We start from the raw sequence: 15,827 nt of genomic DNA, 5'->3' as shown, positions 1-15,827 counted from the left end.
ACGTCAGATGTTTTCCAGCTAAGTGTATTAGGAGACGGTATCCGCAGGCCTCCATCCCAAAGGAATGGGAAAAGACTAACACAATGTAATTGTCGGATGCTCAAGGATTCTGTTGACGTTTTCTGATACACTAATACACTTCTCAGCGATCATTAAGGTATAATTTTAGGTCACATGGGTTGAGAAGATGATTTTGAATATACAGTGTTTTTAAAGGGGCCATCCATCACTTATGGTCGTCTCTCTGGCTGACGAGTAGATGACAGGACTGGTATTGTAAATAGCTATTGCATCTACCTAGTAAATGTGATATGTTTTGAAAGCAGTGATCAGTGTGTCGCTGGCAAAGAATTGAATGACAGATAATGACTGATAATTATATGTGTTGTAGATTTTGTATACGCAGAGTTGAGTAGCAAGCGGAATGGAAGATGCCAAGATCTGTGATCTGCTACCAATGTCTTATCACAGTTCTGAGAATTTGTCTGCCACAGTGACTGCTTCTCGTAAACATGAGTGGTGTCAGAACAGGAAATGTTCTTAAAGGTAGCAGACTTACACAGAGTGTGTGTGCTAAAAGTGTTAGAATATTATGTAACACAGAGTACTGTACCATGTGTGTGAAGGAGAGAGAGAGGATACAAGAGACTTGTGGTAGTAATGGTGTGTGGTCTGAGAGCTTATATTCTAAGGTCCGACCTAACCAAACTACCCTTATCATGCTGAAAACCCTGCACTCCTGAACACACACACACACACACACACGCATGCATGAAGTAGCAACAGTGTGTTTACAAATTCATTGCTCATGAGGGGACACACTGTCTCTGGCCCTCCATACACACACGTTCTGTTCCTCCACATTCTTCTAACAGAGTCCCAGCCTTGTTTGTTCTAATTAGGAACAGTGTACGCTCCATAGCTTTCCACCCTCTCTCACTAACAATGTACAGTACTATAGGTCAGCTCCCAGCCTCCCACAGGTCCTGACATGACCTGGTCATACCCTCCTCATGCCCGGCCTGACCCTCCGCTGTGTCCTGTAATGCATTTAATGCTTGTTCCTTCAGATGCATAACTGGAAGGGTTTGGAAATGGAGAGTCTGGGTTGCAGAATCTTCATACCATACCATACCATACCATACCATACCATACCGCCCTGTGTAATAGGCCCAGCCCATCAAGGTTCCATGTGTTCATGTAGGCCTACCATTTCTCATGTGGTTTTGCGGCATATGCGGAGAAATACAAATTATTTGACAATGCATTAGGGGAACACCCCTGTAGACAGCAAAACATTCAGGATTTTGTAGCATTACATTTTTCAGAACACTTGTCAAATTCCAGAAAGGGAATTATGTGGGCTATGAAGATTAGAAATAGTTTATCAAGATTGGATTTACCGGGCCTCTCGAACTCTTCGCCACCCACTGTGCCGGTCTCATGATTTCTGCATGACCAGCCTTTGTGTCCAAGCTCAGTGCACATCGTCTTTTGTTATTGTGCTCCCGGTGGGCAGCACAGAGACTCTATTCACCGGGGACCGTTTGTTCCCTAACTTTCCTCTCACGAGCGGTCCATACGCATTCCCAAGCACGTCCCGGCCTGATTCAGTCAAGCGAAAATTTATATGCGCAGCTGGTAGAACCATTACGATAGTCACAGGGCACGATGCCACTGACTCAAAACCGCAGGCGCTTTTACGCGCAAGAGCATCCATGCCCAAAGACGAGTGTTATGTCGTCAAAGCTAGGCAACGTGCAGATAGACATGTGTCACTATCGTATATAAGTCGGATGACAAGAGAGGGAGGGCAGCAAGTGCTGAACATTCCCCACAGCGAACAGATCTAGCTAACGGAATAAATCGTGGCACGATCACACATTTGGCACCAAATTGGATTTACGGTAAAATAAACATTTTACTTGTATAATAATTTTGTGTTGACAATATAGGCTATTGATGTATTGTTCGCATAGGCTAAATGAATTCGTAAGAATGACATGGATTATGTAAACTCAGTCATACTTTACACTGCTGATACTGCTACTGTTTTTGGCAGTGTTACATTTTACTTGTAGATTCTTGTAACACAACCATTATCCAACACTCATTGTGCAGTATGTGCATCTCTCTTCTTCATCACTGTTCAGAGGGGGGGGGGGACCTGGGACTTTACAGTGAGAATGGAAAGAGAGAACGAGGGAGGGGAAAAGGGAGGGGCTTACCATCATATTTGAGCACTTGACTACTACAGAATAGTATTTCAGCTGCTCGAGCCACAGGCTGTATTGTACAGTTACAGAACAGCTTGGAGTTTGCCCATGCACTGGTGAAATATATTCCGCTACTAATAACATGTCGAATATCAATGTTCTTGTTTTTTTCATCACTATTTCTGACAAATGAGTTATTTTGTATGATAGATTTTTACAAGATGCTGACACAATTGTTGGTTTTCTTTGCAGGTTCTTCTTCTGAATGTTTGGACAGAGCACAGTGGTTACCTTGCAAATAAGAGTCTTGTTTTGAGCAGAGAACACTAAAACACAAATTGTATTCCTCGGAGTTGCTGAGCGTTTCTTGTGGACATTGGTCACTAACACAGAAGCCAAGATGGAGAAGATGGATGATGGCAAGGTAAGCAACATGTTAGGTCTTTCAATTCCTCCTTATCTTCCAACAGATCAGTGGTGTAATACATTGTTACTGCAATTTATGATTGATTTCAGTTTATGTAAACTAAAATGATAACTCATTGCCACATGTTTATTGTCATGAAGATTATATACCATTTTAAACACAGAAGTTACACCACTTATGCATCTTAAGTTACTATATTCACAATAGTACCCCTTCCTACACTCTCTTGGACAATACAAACAATACAAACATTCCAGTGACACACAATCCCCAGCGTTTCCTGAGGGACTGTTAAAGGAATGTTTTTAACCGGTCATGTGTCAGTATACCTTTAATGGTATTTACGACACGCAGGCGGGTAATTTTGTACTTTTCCTCTCTGGCATGCAGAAGAACAGGGGATGAGCTTGATGAGCTTGAGAGAGAGAGAGAGAGAGAGAGAGAGAGAGAGAGAGAGAGAGAGAGAGAGAGAGAGAGAGAGAGAGAGAGAGAGAGAGAGAGAGAGAGAGAGAGAGAGAGAGAGAGAGAGAGAGAGAGAGAGAGACAAGAAAGGGGATAGGCAGATGTGCCCATCTACAAGTGGCATGTCTGAACTTGAATGTGTGTGTTTTATTTTCTGGCCTGTGCCTGCATGTACTCCTCTCTAGGAGAGAGGAGAGGGGAAGAGAGGGGCAGAGGGATATATAGTTTGAGAGAGGGATAAGCCATTGGAAATAATGTTAATATGAAGAAGATTTGATTAGACCTATATTGGCCACTGATAATCTGTATATCTTATGCTACTAAATCAATACAAATTGGATGTATCAGATCACGTTATGGACTTGAGACATGAGATCTCAATTCATTGGTGCAGCAAAACAAGGCTTTTCTTTTTATTGTTCATACATAGTACCTCCCAACCCCCTGGAGAATAGTCAGACCATCCGTAAGTCTACAACCTGTGCTTCTTCACATTGGTTGCCTACTCTGTGGCTGGTCTTTTGAAACAGGTTGCATGCACGGTTGGTTGTCTCTCTTTTTTTAATGGCCGTTAGGCAACTTGACTTTCCTGCCAACTTTTGGTGTGAAATTGAGGTCCTTGCCAATAGCATGTCGTTGGCCATGTTGCATAGGCTTACAGCACACATACTGATAGATATGTGTGTGTGTGTGTGTGTGTGTGTGTGTGTGTGTGTGTGTGTGTGTGTGTGTGTGTGTGTATGTGTGTGTGTGTGAGAGCAACAGGACACAGGGAGCTGTCTAAATGTTTGCCTGCAAATCAATATGTGTAGATGTAAGAGATGGAGAGGAGGTATCGTGAGGAGAAATGTAAGAATAGAAAGGAGGGGGAGTGAAAACGGACATAGAGAGAAGCAAGAGGGGGGAAATGGAAGTGTAGCTAGGGGGAGATGGAATGATGGAGCAAATAGGGTGAGATGAGGCGAGAGAGTAGAAGAGGGAGACATGAGAGAAACGGAGGAAGGAGTCTCTCTCACACACACAGTATCTATACACACACACACACACACACACACACACACACACACACACACACACACACATACCGATGGATACAAATACTGTAGATATACACACAACCTATGCATACAAACACACACAATCACAAACTAATGCACATGAGCTCTTAAACTACGCTCACACACCACTTACTCATGCAGCCACTCCCTTATTTAGTAATGTTCTGCTGAATGGAGGGGTATTCAGTACTGTTTTGGCTCTTACTCTTTTACTGTATTACTCAACACTAACATGTCTGTGCAGATAAAATAAGTCACACATTACATGGGATTTTTTATAGCGTTTCTCACAGATAAAGGAGAAGGAGGATATTGATGTAAAGTTAGGTACATTTCAATGATAAATGTATGCATAAGGATGAGAGAAAGTTGTTAATTCCTGATTATTCTGGAATAATCACACCTCTTTTTGGAAATTGTCCATCAAATTTTCCATCATATTGAGAGCAGTCTGTGTGGGGAAAAGTCATGAGTTATTTCAAAACACATTTTTTGTACCAGGTTCTTATCATCTTGTGGTCATCTTTATCTTTAAATTATTTTGGATCAAGACCTGCCCGTACAGTAACCCCTATTGCCCTTCCCACATACTAAATGTCCTCCATGTTCAGTCAAGGGAAACATCGTCCTTGTTAAGAATCATCTGGTTCCTGATTTCTCTGGAGTCCATTCAGTTTCTTCCAGCTTATTTTAGTCAGCAGTCTGTTGCAAGGTCAGAGTGTCCTGAAGGAAATACAATGTGTGTGATTACAACTATCGCTAAGTTTACCATGTCCTTTTATCAGTGCACCAATGTGGATATTTTTGACCCATTCAACATTTCCTTTCAAGCACCAGGGTCTGTGTGTTGAGTGTTAAGCCCAGGTCAACCCAGTGTTACTTGGTGTCAGTTGGTCTCGGATTTGAACTGTGTCTCAGAACCATGGCATATAGTCATAGAGCTTAGAAAACTATCCTGCATGTTGGCATCAAACTTTCTTTAAAAGTGATTACGTTGCTGATAATAACTACAAACCAAATATTGTTGCCAACATGACACCCGTTAGAGTTCTGAATCTTAAACCAAGTTTGCCAAAGTCTGTATAATGTATCTACAGTATGGCTCTGTGTCATAGTGCCTCCACTGCTCTGTGTTAGAAACAGTCTTGCCAGCCACAGTAGCAGAGATATGTCTGTATCTGTACCAGACAGAACAGACAGTTCAGTTTAGCTCCGTTCAGTTCCGTTCAGGACAATACAATTCCTTCTGTCAAGCCTGGTTCTTTGAGAATGTGATATACAGTCTGTCCCTGCCTCCTCACATCCATCTTTATGTCTTGTGCAGGTTCACTGAGTTTGTTTAGACATACTGTGACCACTCTATTCAAAGAGGATAATGCGAGGTTCTGTCACTTTTGCTACAAAAAGACAACACCGTTGCCTGAACAGTACCCTGGTAGGCCTGTATTCTGTCAGTCAGTGCTGTGTTGAAATGGTACATACTCTTGGTACATTACATTATTGTTTGTGTGTGATCATTCATTTCATGTAGTTGCTGAGTGAAATATATTAGATGTGGTATTTGAGGCGTGAAGGTTCTTCCTTTCAAAGATAGCCACATGAGGTGGGGTCTTCCATGTGTGGTCTAAGGGCACACCTAGCAGACTTTCATTACAACCAAGTCAACAGTTTGATTGTGCTTATTTGGACAGCTTTAGATGTCCTTGCCCAGTGTATTGTCATGGTCCTGTATTAGTAGGCCCCTTCAACTGTGCTGGCATTACAACTAAACTCAAAGCAGTACTAAAATCATCAGCAGAATACAAGTAGAAACAAAACACACATAATCATACAGTCTCAATGCTCACAAGTCATCCTCAGTTTTCAGGGCCGGCCCTAGAATTGCAAAATACGGCAGCATGTCAACTGTACTGTTTTGTAACAGCTAGCGTGGTTGCAGTGTTGCCGGCCTGTGAACGCTCAGAGGGAAAGCAGAAGAGAGAGAGCAAAAGCAGAAATAGAATGGCTCATTGTTGCATGTCTACCACTGTCACTGTCGACAACGGGAGCTTTGTGGGCCTGGCTTAGAAGCTGGCTAGGGTGAGGGATTACAATGAGAGAGAATGTTGTACACACCAACTCCATTCATATTCATTAGTCCAGCTTATGCTGTATCTCATTTCCTCTCTCTTTCTCTCTTTGCCATCCCCATCCTGCACACTCTTTCCTGTCCTATCTGCCCCACCCTCTCTCAACCCCCATCTCTCTCTTTCTCCATGCGTCCTTCTCTCTTTATCTCTCTGCTCTCTCTCCCTCGCCCCCTCCAATCACCTTCCATCATCTTTCTCTCCCTCCTTCCATCACCTCTCTCTCTCTCTCCATCATCCCCCATCTCTCTCTCACTCTCTCTCTAACAGCAGAAGAAGAGAGTCACCTGTTACCTCCTCTACTGTGTGTCTACAGCGGTCATCGGCTCCCTGCAGTTTGGCTACAACACAGGGGTCATCAATGCACCTGAGCAGGTGTGTGTGTGTGTGTGTGTGTGTGTGTGTGTGTGTGTGTGTGTGTGTGTCTCTATTTGTCTTTTACTTGTGTGTTGCTGTGTGTTTGTCTGCCCACTTCTTATATAATAAATAGTATATCAGTTTATTTGATAACCCAAGTGATAACACAAGTAATGACTTTTATGTGACACAATCATCAATAGTAAGTGCTTTTATGCTTTAATGCATAGTGCTTTAATGTTGGCTAAGTGCATCTGTAAAGCACTGAGTAGACCCCACTAGACAGACTCATTTATATAATACATTTGGATTCCTCAAGATAACTGTTGACAGGAGTCAGACCCAGTCAGGGAGTGGGCATAATTCCTTTATTATTCATTTAGATTGCACACATGTCTGCTACATCCTCCCATAAGCATCCTTAAATGTTGCATCATCCCCTTGCGTGATAAACAGATGACACATACATGTATCACTGGGTGTGCCATTGCCTGTGTATTCATTCGGTGCATGTGCTTGGCGTTTGGGTTTGTGTGTGTGTGTGTGTGTGTGTGTGTGTGTGTGGGGGGGGGGGGGGGGGGGTTGTTGTTTCTGTGTGTGTTATGTGTTATTATTAATTTGCTGATACAGTGTTGTTTGTCTCCCCCTTGTGGACACTCAGTACCAGTTTTAATTTGTCATGGATCATTATTGAAATCCTTGTTTTTTAACTCTATCTTTCCCTGTTTGTGTGTGTGTGTGTGTGTGTGTGTGTGTGTCTGTGTGTGTGTGTGTGTGTGTGTGTGTGTGTGTGTGTGTGTGTGTGTGTGTGTGTATGTCAGAAACTGCGAAGGTTCTTCCAGAATGTGTCTATGGACCGTTATGGAGATCCCTTTAGCCCAGGCGCAAACACCATGGTGTGGAGCTTCGCTGTGGCCATCTTCAGTGTGGGAGGCATGGTGGGCTCCTTCTCTGTGGGCGCCATGGTCGACAAGTTTGGCAGGTGAGCATCCCATGGGACACTGCAATGTTAGATAGATTAATTGACTGATAGAAAGATACTTGGTTAAACACAGAGAAGGAGAGATTGATTTGCCAATGTTTTTCGAAGGTCCTACTGGCTGTTGCAGTTCAACTCAATTTCAGTCCTTTTGGATGTCCAATTCAGGGTTACTCACTGACAGGAAACTGCTTTTCCTCTTTTTGTCCTCTCTCTCCCTCCCTTTCCACCCCTCTCTCCTGCCCTTCCTCCTCGCCCCAGGCGCAAGTCCATGATGCTATCTAACGTGCTAGCCCTGGTGGGAGGTGCTCTAATGGGTTTGTCCAGCCTGTGTAACTCCTTTGAGATGGTAATCCTGGGCCGCCTGGTCATCGGCCTGTTCTGTGGTCTGTGTACGGGCCTCACACCCATGTACGTGGGCGAGATCTCCCCCACCCACCTCAGGGGGGCCTTCGGCACCCTCCACCAGCTGGGGGTGGTCATCGGCATCCTGGTGGCACAGGTATGTATGGGGAGGTTCTAAAACTGGTTTATCGTCATTAGTTCATAGTTCCAAGGAAGTTCAGTTTATGAAATGCAATGATGCTCATTAACTGAGGTAGCAGTCGTTGATTTGCCTTTACATGATTGAATGAAATGCGATTTAGTCAAACTGAATATATAATGAGTCAAGGCCACCCTCTCCTGTGTCTCTCCCTGGTGTAGATCTTTGGTCTGGAGTCTCTACTGGGCTCTGACTCCCTGTGGCCTGTGCTGTTGGCCCTGACAGTCATCCCTGCCGTGGTACAGACCATCATGCTGCCCTTCTGCCCCGAGAGCCCCCGCTACCTCCTCATCAACCTCAACCAGGAGGAGGAGGCACGCAAAGGTCAGACCACAGCACATAGCCACATCATTAGTCCAATTGAGGATACTCTCTGCTATGCTGTAGTACATCTGTGTGTGCTGCTGTATGGTTTGGAGGTTTGGGTGTGTGAGGTGATTTTAGTCGTCACTGTCAGTCATGACAATCTAACAGGACATTTGAAAAGTTGCCTGATATTTTTACATTCTATTTATAGTATTGTCCTCTTTCTCTTTCTCTCTTCCCTCTCTTCCTCCCCCCAGCCCTGGTGCGTCTGCGTGGCTCTGAGGATGTGAGCGATGACATCCAGGAGATGAAGGAAGAAGGGATGAAGATGGCCATGGAGAAGAAGGTAACCATCCCAGAACTCTTCCGTTCCCGGGCCTACCGTCAGCCACTCATCATCGCCATCGTCCTCCAGCTCTCCCAGCAGCTCTCCGGCATCAACGCGGTGAGTGGACTACAGCTCCCACAATGCAACACTATGTAAACAGGGAAGTTGTATTTCAAATTGGCCAGTTGAGGGCATGTGTAGTAGATATAGGCCATGTCCGAATGCCAGGATGTCATACTAGATTTGCCTTTCCATGTAGTATGAATTCACTTCACAGTCCTTCCTAATTTTAGTCCCACAATTCAATGGAGCAGGTAGGGAGGCGGGCAGTAACCAATTACTATGAACAACATGGTTGAGCTACAGATGACAGTTTCTCAGTATGAATGAGGTGTAGTATGTTGAAATATGTCGCTTACTGCATACATTTCATTAAACAGTAGCCTCTAAATAGTCATATTATCAAAGAAACAACAGAAGATACATATAAATAAAATGGGATGGTTTGGTTAAGACTGCATCAAAGGACATTGCCTGCAATAACTGTCACTGCTCCACTGATGCCCTGCCATTTAGATCCTGTGGAGGCGTTAGATTGAGAATATAAATTGATCTTAATAAGGTCAGTGAGGAGAAAATAATCACCTGCATCGCTAATGGAGATGGGCTCTTTATGAGGTCAGATAGCCTGGGTGACACTGTGTGTTAGCATCAGAGACAGAGCCAGACAGCTACACCATACTCATTACCCCTCTATCCTTTTATCAAACATGCTCATCATCTATCTGTCAAAACATATGATCAACAACATCTTCCTCTCTTGTTTCTCTCTCAGGTCTTCTACTACTCAACAGGTATATTTCAGATTGCTGGGGTAACCCAACCTATCTATGCTACAATCGGAGCTGGAGTGGTCAACACAGTTTTCACTCTGGTGTCTGTAAGTGTTGTAACACCTTGTTGATGTCTAATTGCATAACATTTTCCCTATGTCTTATGTATTAACGCTTATTAACATCCTTAGACACGTGTTAACCAGTTCCATATTTGATTTCCAGCTCTTTCTGGTGGAGAGGGCAGGTCGAAGGACCCTGCACCTGATCGGATTGGCCGGAATGGCTGTCTCTGCTCTGCTCATGACCATTTCCCTCGCATTGGTGGTGAGTGACACTTTGTCCTGTCCGTCATTTCTATTATTCATTGCCTTACCGTTTTGTTCTTACTAACGATCTCCCTCTCCTTTTCGTACCCTCTCTTTCTCTCTCTCTCTGAGCAGGAGACCAACGAGAATGTGAGTTACCTGGCCATTATAGCGGTGTTTGGCTTCGTGGCCAGTTTTGAGATGGGTCCTGGTCCTATCCCCTGGTTTATCGTGGCTGAGCTCTTCTCCCAGGGACCCCGGGCTTCAGCCATGGCCGTCTCCGGCTTCTCCAACTGGACCGCCAACTTCCTGGTCGGCCTGGGCTTCCCCAAACTGCAGGTACGGTCCCAGTTCCTTCACTGTTCCTAGTAGGGCCTAGTAAAGCCATAGATATACAGAGATCAGAAAACTTGGTTTGGGATTTGAAACGCCTTTTCAAAAGTCAAGTTAGAATGCATATAAGCATGTTGTTATCATGGATCGTTGGGTGCCAACATAGGTTAGACCTCAGCAGGATAGACCTCTCTGCCACTCTCCTATCACAGATGTACAGCATTGGCCTTATTATCAGAGGGATAATTCACCTGAAGGTGACTGGTTTTGCTTTGTCTTCCACAGGAGCTGTGTGGTCCTTACGTCTTCATCATTTTCATGATCTTCCTCATCTTCTTCTTCATCTTCACATACTTCCGTGTGCCCGAGACCAAGGGGCGGACCTTCGACGACATCGCCCAGGGATTCGCCGCCAGCTCCGCCCAATCCCCTCCCCCAGAGGGAGCGGTCACCCTGCCTGTTTCCCCGACCGAGAAGGTTCCTATGGTGGAATTTCCCACGGGGGAGAAGGAGAAGAATGGGGCGTCACCAAACCCATAGAGAGGGGAGGGCAGAGTTCGGGTACGGAGTAGAGACCAACCTCCATGTGTATAAATACTGTATGATACTGTCAAAACGTTATTGTCCATTTTAAAATGGACATTTGAAAAGTGCGATCAGTGATAGGCACTGCTATGGACAGAAGCTTACATATGAAAAGGCTGCTTAGTGTTAAGGTGTGTATGCAGTGTTGGGAATAGGGTTACGTCCAGTAATGCGGACATCATTCTGTTAATACTTTAACAGTGGATTTGCTTGAGATATCAGAGTGAAAGTCATAGAGTGATGAGGCATGTTTACGGTGTGCGTGTGCGTGTGCGTGTGCGTGTGTGTGTGTGTGTGTGTGTGTGCGTGCATGTCTCTTAGCCTAAATTGTTTAGTGGGAATCAAGTTACATTTTACGATTCCAAAAGGTATTAACTACTGTAAGTCATTAATGACCTTCTTTAGCTGTTACCAATGGCAAAATAATCAATGAAATTCACTTTAAGCCTGCTTAATTTAAGGTGCCAAACAATGAATTAATGTTGTTAACATTCCAAGTAAGAGCCCTCAGAGTATTCATATTTAAGAGCATAAACATTATGTTTTCAGGCTGTTGTTCCTGTACTGTCACTCATTGGGGTTAAAAGGGGAAGAGGATTTGGGTTTCTGTTTATTGAGGTTACGGTAGAAAAGCTGGTATGGGAGCCAAGCAGTTTGACCTAAAAAGGGTTTTTATCTGAAATCCTCTCAGCTCGGCCCAGTATCTCTCAGGAGCCAGGGACCTTGTGTGATCATCAGAGAGACTAAACAAGCCAGACGTCTCTCTCTCTCTCTCTCTCTCTCTCTCTCTCTCTCTCTCTCTCTCTCTCTCTCTCTCTCCTCCCTCAGCTCTGACTCAGCTAAAACACGGCTCCACCCACAGAGTAGACTGAAATGTGTAGAAGACAGAATTCATGTCTGTTCTACTACTGTTTTTCCAATTCTATAACTAGAATTAGAGTTCTAGCGACAGCGATATGTATCACTGTGGCTTCCTTTCTATCGGGTGTTTGGGTAGAGACACACCCTACTACAGTGCAGTAACCAATACCAGGCCATACCTCAATGTATTATGGTTCAGCGGATAGTTCTGTTAAGTTCAACCTCACATCAGTGTTATCAAACTAAACTCGTGTGTCAGTATATCAACAAATAGACTTTGGGTTTGGCCAGTTTTAGAGAAGAGATCATTACAGTGCTGCAAATTGAAAGAATGTGTGAACGGACTTCTGATAGGCACTTTGAAAATACTCAGGTGTAGAAAGGAAAATCATGTAACTCACTGTACAGGGGTAGAGGAACAACGACATTTAACCACTATGGAACAAAGACATGTCACTATTTACTGCACTTGAAATGACATTGACATCAGTATGATAACATAGATAGCATGCCTACGCAGAAGATGGCACAAGATATCTGCAATCACTGAACACTAGACAACCTAGTGTAAGAGGAGCTTTGACCTTTGGTCCATGAATTTTAAGATGAATGGAAACAATTATTGAGTGGAATGACATGAAATATATAGATAACACCTTCAATCTAATTTATTTTAGAAATAAGCCTTATAAAGTGGTTAAAACCTTTTAATGTTTTTAAATAGACTGAGAAGAACTAAGCAGGTTTGAAAGATATTACATTAAAAGAAGATTTTATGATAAATATTCAGATGATATCTCTCTGGCAGCCTCTTGGTCCGTACGATGTATTCAGGCAGCAACATTTCTACCATTTAATGAAATGATATACAAACGCTAAAATATTAGTATTTATTAAGTTACGTCTGCAGTATACAAGTGTCTTCAAATCCTGAATTTATAGACGTGTACAATGTATAATATTAGTGATTGTTGTCATCCATAGTTGTTGTACATGTTATATCTAGACACTGGAATACATTCCGTATGGGTTGAAGACATCTTGTCTGTGTTTGTTCAGTATCCAAGTTCTACACAGAATCTTGTGGCTTTCTTCTCCTAGATGTAGTGTGTTACTCATGTATTGATAACCCAGCATTTCACCTACTGTATGGGCACTTTGGCAATCTGGCTATTCTTAAATGGTTGTGAATATGTGGGTTGTCTGTATGTGTACTGTATATAGAATACTTATAGAATGTATTGTGTTATAGAATACATTCCTGTTATGATTGCTTTCCTTGTAGTTTTTGTAACATTTCACATACTGTTTCTGACACTGCTTGCACTCTGAGCAGACTACTGCCATTCCCTGCCGCACATCTAGTTACATACTGATACAGGTTGTGCAAAATTGTTTTAAATGTTGAATGCAGCGGTTTAATGGGCACTTGTGTATTAATTTATTTCTTTGTAGATGTAAATAGAGAGAGAGAGAGAGAGAGAGAGAGTGAGAGAGGAAGAGAAAGTGTGTGAATGATAAAGAAGGAAAAATAAAAATAGATGACTGTATAAATGTGTGCTTTGCTTTTCCTTTTCTGTTACTGTTATGAAAAAAAAGGTCACTCAAGCTTTGAGCAACTAAAAGGAAATAAAATAAGTGTATGTTATAAAGGGAATGTGTAACTTGAATACTTCTGGCATTGCATTGATTCAACTTTTAGAGGCCATACTGTAAGGTTCTAAATGAAAATGGTGTTAGTGTTCTCAGTGTTTGTTAAGGTATAATGTATAATGTATGTGTCTATGTGTTTGATATGTCCATCTCAATACAGTTTACCTTTGATGTGCCTCTTTAAAAAAACATGAATGCACCGTTCCTTTGTTTGAGTGTACATGTCTGCAGACTTTTGTCTTCATATACAGGGTTTTCCCTTCTATGTGTTTTGTGTGTGTCTGTGGTTGTTTTGTGTGTGTCTTGGTAACAAGTGGCAACTTAGTGGCAACACCATGTCTCACAATGCACCATGACAAAACCTCAGAGGCCTTCTAGAAATCACTTTCTACTGTACTGATAACCTTTGACCTTGAAATAAAGCCAAGAGTGACCAAACTACCAAAGGTTAGAGTGTTGCTTTATTTCACTGGCATATAGTATAACATATGGGAATCAAGGTTTCTTGGGTCTTATCAGGTCATCTTGATAGGGATCACACCCCTGCAGATCTGAAAGAATCTTAAATAGCGTATGTGAAATATGATAATTGCCCCATCTTATAATGCCTTCTGATAGGCTAGGTGAAGTTGTCCACCTATTGTCCGTAACTCAGACAGTTTCAAATCTTGACGTGTGCATAGAGGGGTAGGGGGCTACTGGTCGGTTTGAAATTGCGCTTTGAGTGTTGTGGTTCAGCAGATGGGCTTCAGTACCTCTCCCCTCCCTTGGACAATCTATTGAATGTTACTCACTTAGAGAGAATTAGAGCATGAAAGGCTATTCGCGTCAACAAGCTCTAGTACTCTGGTCTGACCAGCAGATGTCACTACTGCAGAAGGGAGGGACTGAGTGTTCAGTTGCCTATATGTGGAGATGTGCGCGTGTCTAGATACTGTCTGGGTGAGCAATCATTCAAGACTGCGTGTGTGTGTGTGTGTGTGTGTGTGTGAGAGAGAGCGAGAGAGAGAGAGAGAGAGAGAGAAAGAGAGAGAGAGTGGAAAGAAGAGAGGGAACAAGATGAATGATGGAGAGAAGCCAAAAATGTGTCCAAATTATTATGATTTCCATGAAAAGTGTGACACGCAAAAAACTTTGGCACTCACTTGCACGCCACAGCTCGAAGAAATGCACGCCGCTACAGTTTTCAGATATGCGAGTGATGCCACTGCTTCATGCCAACCCGGTGATGCATTTGTTTGTGTTTTAGTGAATGGAAGGAAAGAGGACATATCTTGGCCTGTCTAGACAGTTGTTCTACAGACCAGCCAAACTCGTTCGTTAGTTTTTCCACCACGCTTTCTCTCTCTTTGACTACCACAGTCGTGGCTGTTTTGTGTTTACCTCTTCTTGGCAATGTATTTACTGAATGTACACGCTGTCGGTTTTTTTCTCGTTGCTCTGAAAATATATTTGTTTCTCCTTCCCCCATCCATCTCCCAATCTCTCTCTCTCTGAAATAAAGAGAGCAGACAGACTCCTCCTCCTCCTATTCCCCCTCCTCCCTCCCTCTCTCTCTCTCTCTCTCTCTCTCTCTCTCTCTCTCTCTTTCTCTGTCTCTCTCTCTCTCTCTCTCTGTCACACACACGCTCACACACACTCATTCTCTTTCCCTCTCTTTCATGCTCTCTCCCTCCCTCCCTCTCTGTTAGTGTCATTCTCTAGTGGAGATGTGGAGTGTCTTTCTGTCTCTCTCTCTGTTTCTCCAGCCCAATTCAGCTGAGGAAGGTAAGAAACTACTGTACTTTAACTCCCTGTGCATATGTGTGTTTGTGTTAGTGTGTAAGTGTTTCTGTTTGTTTGCATTTGTGTATACTGTTTGCGAGTGATGGGGAGTTTGTGCGGCACTCTTTGACTGTGTTTGTCCGCGGCTGTGTGTTCGCAAGTGATGAGTGGAGAGTTTGTACGCCTCTGTTTGTGTCTCTGACTGTTTGCATGTTTGTGTGTGTGTGTGTGTGTGTGTGTGTGTGTGTGTGTGTGTGTGTGTGTGTGTGTGTGTGTGTGAGAGAGAGAGACTGTATATGTCTCTCTGTGTCATAGCGTGTCAGACAGGACTAAGTTGGCATGGCAGAGCCAGGTGCACTCTGGGGCCTGCCAAGCTCTCACAACAAAAGAATACACAATTGGGCATAAGCCAAATGAATAATAAGCTGCATAACGCTTTTCTCCCTCTCTGTACCCGCCGACCCCCCACTCATGATATCATGAATGTGACAGCTAAGGACCCCCTGCCCCCCTCCCAATTCAGCTCAGCTACAGTATTCAACCCCCCTCATCTCTTCCAATGTAACTCTTCCTCTGTTCTTTCTGCTCATTGTTCATGCATGTGAATCTTTCAGCATCTCTTAGGAGAAGCCAGTCTACGCCAGTTTACACTCCATATATCTATCATTGGTCATTTTACATATAGAT

General features: G+C 43.3%; 2 protein-coding genes across 2 annotated transcripts in view; both read left to right on the top strand.

Annotated features, from left to right (window-relative positions):
• The first annotated feature begins 2,275 nt into the window (after window positions 1-2,275).
• On the top strand, window positions 2,276-13,809 carry slc2a3b (solute carrier family 2 member 3b). The gene is made up of 11 exons (XM_083678879.1): window positions 2,276-2,332; window positions 2,469-2,640; window positions 6,560-6,664; window positions 7,468-7,628; window positions 7,887-8,127; window positions 8,331-8,493; window positions 8,733-8,920; window positions 9,639-9,743; window positions 9,862-9,963; window positions 10,080-10,283; window positions 10,563-13,809. Exons 2-11 carry the CDS (start codon window positions 2,617-2,619, stop codon window positions 10,815-10,817), a joined length of 1,548 nt encoding a protein of 515 aa, XP_083535005.1. The 5' UTR covers window positions 2,276-2,332; window positions 2,469-2,616; the 3' UTR covers window positions 10,818-13,809.
• A 1,229-nt stretch (window positions 13,810-15,038) lies between these two features.
• ephb6 (eph receptor B6) overlaps window positions 15,039-15,827 on the top strand; it is a 32,569-nt gene continuing 31,780 nt past the window's right edge. Inside the window, exon 1 of the mRNA XM_083678081.1 lies at window positions 15,039-15,143. Coding sequence (XP_083534207.1) covers window positions 15,086-15,143 — 58 coding nt within the window. The 5' untranslated portion in view covers window positions 15,039-15,085. The remainder of the gene's footprint in view (window positions 15,144-15,827) is intronic.

This window comes from Argentina silus (assembly GCF_951799395.1).
Source record: "Argentina silus genome assembly, chromosome: 10".
Lineage (NCBI taxonomy): Eukaryota > Metazoa > Chordata > Actinopteri > Argentiniformes > Argentinidae > Argentina > Argentina silus.
This window is presented reverse-complemented; position numbering and strand designations above follow the sequence as displayed.

What these genes read in the sequence shown, in the direction of transcription:
- slc2a3b (XM_083678879.1), top strand. Translation starts at nt 2,617, where the DNA reads ATGGAGAAGATGGATGATGGCAAG. An exon ending in TCATCAATGCACCTGAGCAG is followed by an intron (nt 6,665 to 7,467) that starts GTGTGTGTGTGT and finishes TGTGTATGTCAG; the next exon opens with AAACTGCGAAGGTTCTTCCA. An exon ending in ATGGTCGACAAGTTTGGCAG is followed by an intron (nt 7,629 to 7,886) that starts GTGAGCATCCCA and finishes TCCTCGCCCCAG; the next exon opens with GCGCAAGTCCATGATGCTAT.